Genomic DNA, 12,500 nt, shown 5'->3' on the forward strand with positions numbered 1-12,500 from the left:
CCCTAAACCTACCCTAACCCCTAATCCCACCCTAACCCCTAATCCTACCCTAACCTCTAACCCTAACCTCTAATCCTATCCTAACCCCTAATCCTACCCTAACCCTAACCCCTAATCCTACCCTAACCTCTAACCCTAACCCCTAATCCTACCCTAACGTCTAACCCTACCCCCTAATCCTACCCTAACCTCTAATCCTACCCTAAACCCTAATCCTACCCTAACCTCTTACCCTACCCCCTAATCCTACCCTAACCCCTAATCCTAACCCCTAAACCTAACCCCTAATCCTACCCTAACCTCTAACCCTACCCCGTAATCCTACCCTAACCTCTAACCCTAACCCCTAACCCTAACCCCTAATCCTACCCTAACCTCTAACCCTAACCCCTAATCCTACCCTAACCTCTAACCCCAACCCCTAATCCTACCCTAACCCCTAACCCTAACCCCAAATCCTACCCTAACCTCTAAACCTAACCCCTAATCCTAACCCCTAATCCTACCCTAAACTCTAACCCTAACCCCTAACCCCTAATCCTACCCTAACCTCTAACTCTAACCCCTAATCCTAACCCCTAATCCTACCCTAACCTCTAACCCTAACCCCTAACCCTAACCCCTAATCCTACCCTAACCTCTAACCCCAACCCCTAACACTACCCTAACCCCTAACCCTAACCCCTAATCCTACCCTAACCTCTAACCCTAACCCATAATCCTACCCTAACCTCTAACCCTAACCCCTAATCCTACCCTAACCTCTAACCCCAACCCCAAATCCTACCCTAACCTCTAACCCTAACCCCTAATCCTACCCTAACCTTTAACCCTAACCCTAACCCCTAAACCTACCCTAACCCCTAATCCTACCCTAACCTCTAATCCTACCCTAACCCCTAATCCTACCCTAACCCCTAATACTACCCTAACTTCTAATCCTACCCTAACCTCTAACCCTAACCCCTAAACCTACCCTAACCCCTAATCCTACCCTAACCCTAACCCTAACCCCTAATCCTACCCTAACCTCTAACCCTAACCCCTAATCCTACCCTAACCTCTAACCCTACCCCCTAATCCTACCATAACCTCTAATCCTACCCTAAACCCTAATCCTACCCTAACCTCTTACGCTAAACCCTAATCCTACCCTAACCCCTAATCCTAACCCCTAAGCCTAACCCCTAATCCTACCCTAACCTGTAACCCCACCCCCTAATCCTACCCTAACCTCAAACCCTAACCCTAACCCCTAATCCTACCCTAACCTCTAACCCTAACCCCTAATCCTAATCCTACCCTTACCTCTAACCCCAACCCCTAATCCTACCCTAACCCCTAACCCTAACCCCTAATCCTACCCTAACCTCTAACCCTAACCCCTAATCCTAACCCCTAATCCTACCCTAACCTCTTACCCTAACCCCTAATCCTACCCTAACCTCTAACTCTAACCCCTAATTCTAACCCCTAATCCTACCCTAACCTCTATCCCTAACCCCTAACCCTAACCCCTAATCCTACCCTAACCTCTAACCCCAACCCCTAATCCTACCCTAACCCCTAACCCTAACCCCTAATCCTACCTTAACCTCTAACCCTAACCCATAATCCTACCCTAACCTCTAACCCTAACCCCTAATCCTACCCTAACCTCTAACCCTAACCCCTAATCCTACCCTAACCTCTAACCCTAACCCCTAATCCTACCCTAACCTTTAATCCTAACCCTAACCCCTAAACCTACCCTAACCCCTAATCCTACCCTAACCCCTAATTCTACCCTAACCCCTAATCCTACCCTAACCTCTAATCCTACCCTAACCTCTAACCCTAACCCCTAAACCTACCCTAACCCCTAATCCCACCCTAACCCCTAATCCTACCCTAACCTCTAACCCTAACCTCTAATCCTATCATAACCCCTAATCCTACCCTAACCTCTAATCCTACCCTAACCCCTAATCCTACCCTAACCCCTAATCCTACCCTAACCTCTAACCCTAACCCCTAACCCTAACCCCTAATCCTACCCTAACCTCTAACCCTAACCCCTAATCCTACCCTAACCTCTAACCCTAACCCCTAATCCTACCCTAACCTTTAATCCTAACACTAACCCCTAAACCTACCCTAACCCCTAATCCTACCCTAACCCCTAATCCTACCCTAACCCCTAATCCTACCCTAACCTCTAATCCTACCCTAACCTCTAACCCTAACCCCTAAACCTACCCTAACCCCTAATCCCACCCTAACCCCTAATCCTACCCTAACCTCTAACCCTAACCTCTAATCCTATCCTAACCCCTAATCCTACCCTAACCTCTAATCCTACCCTAACCCCAAATCCTACCCTAACCTCTAACCCTAACCCCTAACCCTAACCCCTAATCCTACCCTAACCTCTAACCCTAACCCCTAAACCTACCCTAACCCCTAATCCCACCCTAACCCCTAATCCTACACTAACCTCTAACCCTATCCTCTAATCCTATCCTAACCCCTAATCCTACCCTAACCTCTAATCCTACCCTAACCCCTAATCCTACCCTAACCTCTAACCCTAACCCCTAATCCTACCCTAACCTCTAATCCTACCCTAAACCCTAATCCTACCCTAACCTCTAACCCTAACCCCTAATCCTACCCTAACCCCTAACCCTAACCTCTAATCCTACCCTAACTTCTAACCCCAACGACTAATCCTACCCTAACCCCTATCCCTAACCCCTAATTCTACCCTAACCTCTAACCCCAACCCCTAATCCTACCCTAACCCCTAACCCTAACCCCTAATCCTACCCTAACTTCTAACCCTAACCCCTAATCCTACCCTAACCTCTAACCATAACCCCTAATCCTACCCTAACCTCTAACCCCAACCCCTAATCCTACCCTACTCCCTAATCCTACCCTAACCCCTAATCCTACCCCTAACCCCTAATGCCACCCTTAACCCTAACCCCTAATCCTACCCTAACCCTAACCCCTAATCCTACCCTAACCCCTAATCCTACGCTAACCCCTAATCCTACCCTAACCCCTAATCCTACCCTTACCTATAACCCCTAATCCTACCCTAACTGCTAATCCTACCCTAACCCCTAATCCTACCCTTAACCCTAAATGCTAATTTTACCCTAACCCCTAACCCTAACCCCTAATCCTACCCTAACACTAACCCCTAATCCTACCCTAACCTCTAACCCTAACTCCTAATCCTACCCCAACATTAACCCCTAATCCTACCCTTAACCCTAACCCATAATCAAACCCTAACCCCAGACCCTAACCTCTAAATCTACCCTAACCCTTAACCCTAACCCCTAAACCTACCTTAACACTAACCCCTAATCCTACCCTAAACCCTAACCCTAACCCCTAATCCTACCCTTAACCCTACCCTAACCCCTAATCCTAACCTAACCCTAATCCTACCCCTAACCCCTTTCCCCTAAATCCCTAACCCTACCCTTATCCATATCCCTTAATCCTACCCTTAACTCTAACCCCTAAACCCCTAACCCTAACCCCTAATCCTACATTAACCCTAACCCCTAATCCTACCCTAACCCTAACCCCTAATCCTACCATAACCCTAACCCCTGACACCTAAACCTAACCTCAACCCCTAACCAATAACCCCTAACCTCAACCCCTAGCCCGTAACCCCAACGCTAACCCCAACCCTAACCCTAGCCCTAACCCCTAACCCTTAGCCCTAACCCCTAGACCTAACCCCTAGCCCCTAACCCTTAGCCCTAACCCCTAGACCTAACCCCTAACCCTTAGCCCTAACCCCTAGACCTAACCCCAAACCCTTAGTCCTAACCCCTAGACCTAACCCCTAACCCTTAGCCCTAACCCATAGACCTAACCCCTAACCCCTAGACCTAACCCCTAGACCTAACCCCTAGCCCCTAACCCTTAGCCCTAACCCCTAGACCTAACCCAAAACCCTTAGCCCTAACCCCTAGACCTAACCCCTAACCCCTAGACCTAACCCCTAGACCTAACCCCTAACTGTTAGCCCTAACCCCTAGACCTAACCCCTAACCCCTAGACCTAACCCCTAACCGTTAGCCCTAACCCCTAGACCTAACCCCTAACCCCTAGACCTAACCCCTAACACCTAAGTCACTGTGTTTATACATGATGATTCAACATATTTCCCCCTCCCTCCCTCCCTCCCTCCCTCCCTCCCTCCCTCCCTCCCTCCCTCCCTCCCTTCCTTCCTTCCTTCCTCCCTCCCTGTCCCTTCATCCTTCCATCTCCCTCCCTCCATCTTTCCATCTCCCTCCCTCCATCTTTCCCTCTCCCTCCCTCCATCTTTCCCTCTCCCTCCCTCCATCCTTCCATCTCCCTCCCTCCATCTTTTCCTTTTCCTCCCTCCGTCCACCCCCCCCCCCCCCATCTCTCTCTTTCTCTACCTGTTGTCCCCAGTGGATCCCTAGCAGGGCTAAAACTTAGGGGCAGATGTTGGGTTGCTAACTTGGCTCTGAAGTGGCTCCCTGTCTCCCTGGTCTCCACGACAACACAGTCAAACCACATCAGATCTCTGCTCCCCTGCCCTGGGGCGAGAGCCGCACCACAGCTGTGGCCAAACCCCCCGCTCTACCTTTGGTGTTGCACGCCCTCGGGCGCTAAATGTGAGACCAAAAAAACTAGCTGTTCCGTTTCTCCCTCCCTCTCTCCCTCAGTTCCCCTCAACCCCTCTCTCTCCACTACATTTGCTGATGATCCAGCAGCTCGCGGGGCTCAGGGAAGGAGGGATGTAGGGAGAGACCCTGGGGTCCCCATGCTGAACAGACGTCGGTGACAACCTGCTTCCTTACACCTGTAGGAGTCCTTGTAACCCGACGCTGTCGATCAGCCTGCTAAAACATTCATGACCCCGGGGGGCTTCCTGTCCCCCATCAAATACCACCGCCCCCTCTCGTCCTCCCTTCCTCCTCCTCTCCTTCCATCGCCTACCTCCTCTCTTTGCTCCACTCCTCTCTTCTGTGCTCCGTGGTGGCCCACCTTGCTTCAGTCCAGCTGCCTGCCCTCCTCTCTCCCTCTCTCCCTCCTCCCTCTCTCCTTCTCTCCCTCCTCCCTCTCTCCCTCCTCCCTCCTCCCTCTCTCCCTCCTCCCTCTCTCCCTCTCTCCCTCCTCCCTCTCTCCCTCTCTCCCTCCACCCTCTCTCCCTCCTCCCTCTCTCCCTCCTCCATCTCTCCCTCTCTCCCTCCTCCCTCTCTCCCTCCTCCCTCCTCCCTCTCTCCCTCCTCCCTATCTCCCTCCTCCCTCCTCCCTCCTCCCTCCTCCCTCTCTCCATCCTCCCTCTCTCCCTCTCTCCCTCCTCCCTCTCTCCCTCCTCCTTCTCTCCCTCCTCCCTCTCTCCCTCCTCCCTCTCTCCCCTGCCTGGCACAGGTGGGCGAGGCTCCCTCCTTAGGGTTTGATAGCTAATGGTGGCACCCCAGACCTGATCAGGGCCTTAAAAGATGGCCCTGGGGTTTGGTGTCTGAAAGGAGGCAAGGGAGGGACAGAGAGCGGCTGCAGTCCTCTCATGTCTGTCTGCCTTTCTGCCGGTCTGGTTACCGATGGCAACTCGTCACCAGGACGTGGCTTGGTTAACAACCACTTTGTTCCATTTAGTCATAAAACCAGGAAGAGGACAGAGCACATGTACGGGATATATTTTCATTCTATCTTTTTTCGAAACAGTACACACACACTCACACCACACACACATACTCACACCACACACACTACACCACACACACTACACCACACACATACACACACACCACACACACACATACACACACACACACTCACACACACACACACACACACACACACACACACACACACACACCACACACACACACACACTACACCACACACACTGGACGCGCTGTGGGCATTACTACACCAGACATACCACAGTGAACCCTAAGACATCAAGTCATCTCTTGACTTGAAGTAAGTCATGAGTTGGGAAGTGAAACCTCCTCCTCCGGTACTGAGAGGTGGAGAGACACCAGGGTTGATACACTCAGCAACTTTGGAGTATATTCTGAACATATTCTACAGTTACTGCTATTGGCTGCCTCGCTGCCTCGCTGCTGACTTACTGGCCTGAAAAACGATGTTCTTATAACAGAGAGAGAGTAAGAGAGAGAGAGTAAGAGAGAGAGAGTAAGAGAGAGTAAGAGAGAGAGAAAGAGAGAGAGAGAGAGTAAGAGAGAGAGAGTAAGAGAGAGAGAGTAAGAGAGAGTAAGAGAGAGAGAAAGAGAGAGAGAGTAAGAGAGAGAGAGTAAGAGAGAGAGAGTAAGAGAGAGTAAGAGAGAGAGAAAGAGAGAGAGAGAGAGAGAGAGAGAGAGAGAGAGAGAGAGAGAGAGAGAGAGAGAGAGAGAGTAAGAGAGAGAGAGAGTAAGAGAGAGTAAGAGAGAGAGAAAGAGAGAGAGAGAGAGAGAAAGAGAGAGAGAGAGAGAGAGTAAGAGAGAGAGAGTAAGAGAGAGTAAGAGAGAGTAAGAGAGAGAGAGTAAGAGAGAGAGAGTAAGAGAGAGTAAGAGAGAGAGAAAGAGAGAGAGAGTAAGAGAGAGAGAAAGAGAGAGAGAGAGAGAGAGAGAGAGAGAGAGAGAGAGAGTAAGAGAGAGAGAGAAAGAGAGAGAGAGAGAGTAAGAGAGAGAGAGTAAGAGAGAGAGAGAGAGAGTAAGAGAGAGAGAGAGAGAGTAAGAGAGAGAGAGTAAGAGAGAGTAAGAGAGAGTAAGAGAGAGAGAAAGAGAGAGAGAGAAAGAGAGAGAGAGAGAGTAAGAGAGCGAGAGAGAGAGTAAGAGAGAGAGAGTAAGAGAGAGTAAGAGAGAGATAGAGTAGTTCAGTATAGTCACTAACATATACTGTAGGGCCTTTCACACATCCTGCTGCTGTGAGGCTTCGTCGTGCTGTTCACCCCCATTAGGTAACAACAACACAATGCAACACAACACGTTCCAGTCAACTTCCTGCCTCCACAGCACTAGCAAATTAACACAACTGACTCTCACACACCCTGGCTGTGTCGTACATCTAGGGCCGGTTTCACAGACAAAGATTAACCCTAATATTGGACAGAAGAAAAAAAACACACAATGGAGATTGTCATGGGCTTAATCTGTGTCAAGGAAACGCGTCCCTAAAGTGGTTTAAGGACTGACACGTCCACGATTCGCCTGCTACTGATGTCTATGACACGTTGCTTAGTTGTGTTCCTCCTAGCTGGTTTCATGCGGTTGTGGGTTATGGGTTTGGGTTGGATGTCAGCGGTTGTTTCTTACCTTGTCCGCTGTGGTCGGTCTTATGAGAGAAACTCTGTGGTACTGTTGCCGAAGCAATGCCCACAGCGCATCCAGTCGACCCTGAAAACAGGAAGAGAAACAGCTGTGTTTGAACACCATACCTACTGTGGCTTCAGTACCCGCTTGACTTATTCACAATACCCAATAACAACAACAACAAAAAATGTTTAGTATTTTTTAGGAATGTTTGAAAAATGTATTGAAAATGAAATACAGAAATATCTAATTTACATATAAGTATTCACACCTCTGAGTTTACACGTTTTAGAATCACCTTATGGCAGCGATTACAGCTGTGAGTCTTTCTGGGTAAGTCTCTAAGAGATTTGCACACCTGGATTGTACAATATTTGCGAATCCATACAACTTATTAGGTGATTTGTTAAGCACATTTTTACTCCTGAACTTATTTAGGCTTGTCATAACAAAGAGTTTGAATAGTTGTGGAATCAAGACATTTCAGCTTTTAAAAAATGTCTAAAAACGTCATTCCCCTCCCTCCCTCCCTCCCTCCCTCCCTCCCTCCCTCCCTCCCTCCCTCCCTCCCTCCCTCCCTCCCTCCAACTCTACCTTCATCCTTCCCTCCCTCCCTCCCTCCCTCCCTCCCTCCCTCCCTCCCTCCCTCCCTCCCTCCCTCCCTCCCTCCAACTCTACCTTCATCCTTCCCTCCCTCCCTCCCTCCCTCCCTCCCTCCCTCCCTCCCTGCTTCCTTCCCTTCCTCCCTCCCTCCTTCCCTCCCTCCCTCCCTGCTTCCTTCCTTCCTTCCCTCCCTCCCTCCCTCCCTCCCTCCCTGCTTCCTTCCCTTCCTCCCTCCCTCCCTCCCTCCCTCCCTCCCATTACAATGTAATTTACTGTAGAGAATCTGTGTAGTGAAAACAAGAAGCTTCTCCAACGGACTAGGCCTTATCGGGCTCTGACCAAAACAAGAAGCTTCTCCAACGGACAAGGCCTTATCAGGCTCTGACCAAAACAAGAAGCTTCTCCAACGGACAAGGCCTTATCAGGCTCTGACCAAAACAAGAAGCTTCTCCAACGGACAAGGCCTTATCAGGCTCTGACCAAAACAAGAAGCTTCTCCAACGGACTAGGCCTTATCGGGCTCTGACCAAAACAAGAAGCTTCTCCAACGGACTAGGCCTTATCAGGCTCTGACCAAAACAAGAAGCTTCTCCAACGGACTAGGCCTTATCAGGCTCTGACCAAAACAAGAAGCTTCTCCAACAGACAAGGCCTTATCAGGCTCTGACCAAAACAAGAAGCTTCTCCAACGGACTAGGCCTTATCGGGCACTGACCAAAACAAGAAGCTTCTCCAACGGACTAGGCCTGATCAGGCTCTGACCAAAACAAGAAGCTTCTCCAACGGACAAGGCCTTATCAGGCTCTGACCAAAACAAGAAGCTTCTCCAACGGACAAGGCCTTATCAGGCTCTGACCAAAACAAGAAGCTTCTCCAACGGACAAGGCCTTATCAGGCTCTGACCAAAACAAGAAGCTTCTCCAACGGACTAGGCCTTATCGGGCTCTGACCAAAACAAGAAGCTTCTCCAACGGACTAGGCCTTATCAGGCTCTGACCAAAACAAGAAGCTTCTCCAACGGACTAGGCCTTATCGGGCACTGACCAAAACAAGAAGCTTCTCCAACGGACTAGGCCTTATCGGGCTCTGACCAAAACAAGAAGCTTCTCCAACGGACTAGGCCTGATCAGGCTCTGACCAAAACAAGAGAGTTAAGGGAATAGGGTGCCATTTTCAGACGTAATCTTGAACGTACCTTTATAGGGGTATACCATTTGGACTCCTGGCGCTGTTGGTATGTAGGTTTGGGTTTGGGGGTCCGTTTGGCCATCATTGGCTCTTCCACCTCCTCAGGAACAGACACTACAGCATTCTTAGCCTTCTCCAGCCTCGCCCCTTCCTCTGTCGAGCCCTTCTCTCCCCAACGCACCTGGGTAGGACACAACAGACAGGGGTCAGAAGGTCAATTCCGGTTCAACATCACGTTGTTGTTATTAACGTCCTGTAACATTAGAACTGTTCTGAAAAGTTAAACGTACATTGTCCCTTTGGTATAACCCCTGATCAATAACCAGGTGATGTGTTGTTTTTACTGTTTTCATTTAAATCATCGCCTTTCTTTTGGTTTCTGAAGCCTATCCTGTTTTAATTAAATCCATCACATCTGTTGCCGGGTAGAACCCACCGGTAACGACAGCAAAGAGGTGAGTGGTTAATTATTGACACGCTCTTCAAGCTGTAGGTTTAGCTGCTACGATACAGAACCGCTTCCTATGATCTCCCATTCCCCACGGAAAAACACACACCTCCACACACACATCATATATCTACCCTGATGAATAACACACACGTCCACACACACATCATATATCTACCCTGATGAATAACACACACCTCCACACACACATCATATATCTACCCTGATGAAAAACACATACCTCCACACACACATCATATATCTACCCTGATGAATAAAAGATTGCTTGTGCATTCTATCGCTGCAGGTTGTACGTTCAACACACTGCAGGTTGTAGGAGCGTTGTTCTTCATAACACTGCAGGTTGTAGGAGCGTTGTTCTTCAACACACTGCAGGTTGTAGGAGCGTTGTTCTTCAACACACTGCAGGTTGTAGGAGCGTTGTCCTTCAATACACTGCAGGTTGTAGGAGCGTTGTTCTTCAACACACTGCAGGTTGTAGGAGCGTTGTGCATCAACACGGTAGGGGAAGTGGGGACCGTATGGAGACGGTAGCTGCATGAACAAAGCCTCAACAACCGTAGGGAAAGTTGGAGGTACGATCGTTTCTCCCCCTAAGGCTCTCAGAAATCGCCGCTATCCCACCAACTTCCTCTAGGCTTGGTAGTATGGCTAGAGGGTAGTGGGAGAATGTCAGCTTTACACTGCATCTATTAGCATCTATTAGCTTTACACTGCATCTATTAGCTTTACACTGCATCTATTAGCTTTACACTACATCTATTAGCTTTACACTGCATCTATTAGCTTTACACTGCATCTATTAGCTTTACACTGCATCTATTAGCTTTACACTGCATCTATTAGCTTTACACTGCATCTATTAGCTTTACACTACATCTATTAGCTTTACACTGCATCTATTAACTTTACACTGCATCTATTAGCTTTACACTGCATCTATTAGCTTTACACTGCATCTATTAGCTTTACACTGCATCTATTAGCTTTACACTACATCTATTAGCTTTCGACATATTTTAGCATCTATTAACTTTACACTGCATCTATTAGCTTTCGACATATATTAGCATATATTAGCTCTACAATGCATATATTAGCTTTACACTACATCTATTAGCTTTCGACATATATTAGCATCTATTAGCTCTACACTGCATCTATTAGCTTTACACTACATCTATTAGCTTTCGACATTAATTAGCATCTATTAGCTTTACACTACATCTATTAGCTCTACACTGCATCTATTAGCTTTACACTACATCTATTAGCTTTCAACATATATTAGCATCTATTAGCTTTACACTACATCTATTAGCTCTACACTGCATCTATTAGCTTTACACTACAGATATTAGCTTTACACTGCATCTATTAGCTTTACACTACATCTATTAGCTTTCGACATATATTAGCATCTATTAGCTTTACACTGCATCTATTAGCTTTACACTGCATCTATTAGCTTTACACTGCATCTATTAGCTTTACACTACATCTATTAGCTTTCGACATATATTAGCATCTATTAGCTTTACACTGCATCTATTAGCTTTACACTGCATCTATTAGCTTTACACTGCATCTATTAGCTTTACACTGCATCTATTAGCTTTACACTGCATCTATTAGATTTACACTGCATCTATAAGCTTTACACTGCATCTATTAGCTTTACACTGCATATATTAGCTTTACACTGCATCTATTAGCTTTACACTGCATCTATTAACTTTACACTGCATCCATTAGCTTTACACTGCATCTATTAGCTTTACACTGCATCTATTAGCTTTACACTGCATCTATTAGCTTTACACTGCATCTATTAGCTTTACACTACATCTATTAGCTTTACACTGCATCTATTAGCTTTACACTGCATCTATAAGCTTTACACTGCATCTATTAGCTTTACACTACATCTATTAGCTTTACACTGCATCTATTAGCTTTACACTGCATCTATTAGCTTTACACTGCATCTATTAGCTTTACACTGCATCTATTAGCTTTACACTGCATCTATTAGATTTACACTGCATCTATTAGCTTTACACTGCATCTATTAGCTTTACACTACATCTATTAGCTTTACACTGCATCTATTAGCTTTACACTGCATATATTAGCTTTACACTGCATCTATTAGCTTTACACTGCATCTATTAGCTTTACACTACATCTATTAGCTTTACACTGCATCTATTAGCTTTACACTGCATCTATTAGCTTTACACTGCATCTATTAGCTTTACACTACATCTATTAGCTTTCGACATATATTAGCATCTATTAGCTTTACACTGCATATATTAGCTTTACACTGCATCTATTAGCTTTACACTGCATCTATTAGCTTTACACTACATCTATTAGCTTTACACTGCATCTATTAGCTTTACACTGCATCTATTAGCTTTACACTGCATCTATTAGCTTTACACTACATCTATTAGCTTTACACTGCATCTATTAGCTTTACACTGCATCTATTAGCTTTACACTGCATCTATTAGCTTTACACTGCATCTATTAGCTTTACACTGCATCAAATACATAAAATACATCAATCCGAAGGCAGTGCTCAACCCTTCATCCATCCTGTGACTTCAGAAAACCAGGCTGAGAGGAGAGAGAAGGATGAGCTGGCAGCACCTGTCATGTCAGAGCCCGTCAGCAGCTGACAGAAACGACATAATGCCTACACACACAATCTAAAAAGACTCACTTTACTTTGCACCTTCCTGGAGTCACAGGCAGGCCGGGCAAGGCTAGAGTATAGTGTGGAGTTTGAGTTTGTTCTCATCTGGCGGCTGGCTGGTCTGTTCTGTTCTGGGCACATTGCTAGGTACCAGATGACAGCAGATCCAATTTGTATTCAGGCTCTGTGTGAGTAAACCAGCCCATGATGTTTGAGATCATGTACACTGAGT

The 12,500-nt window shown here is 47.0% G+C and overlaps 1 protein-coding gene across 1 annotated transcript in view; it reads right to left on the bottom strand.

Annotated features, from left to right (window-relative positions):
* Positions 1 to 12,500, bottom strand: part of LOC110525181 (anthrax toxin receptor 2) — a 135,805-nt gene that overhangs the window by 58,075 nt on the left and 65,230 nt on the right. The window contains exons 14-15 of the mRNA XM_036979246.1: positions 9,100 to 9,273; positions 7,305 to 7,385 (exon numbers count right to left, since the gene is read on the bottom strand). Coding sequence (XP_036835141.1) covers positions 7,305 to 7,385; positions 9,100 to 9,273 — 255 coding nt within the window. The remainder of the gene's footprint in view (positions 1 to 7,304; positions 7,386 to 9,099; positions 9,274 to 12,500) is intronic.

Source organism: Oncorhynchus mykiss, chromosome 6, assembly GCF_013265735.2.
Source record: "Oncorhynchus mykiss isolate Arlee chromosome 6, USDA_OmykA_1.1, whole genome shotgun sequence".
Classification (NCBI taxonomy): domain Eukaryota; kingdom Metazoa; phylum Chordata; class Actinopteri; order Salmoniformes; family Salmonidae; genus Oncorhynchus; species Oncorhynchus mykiss.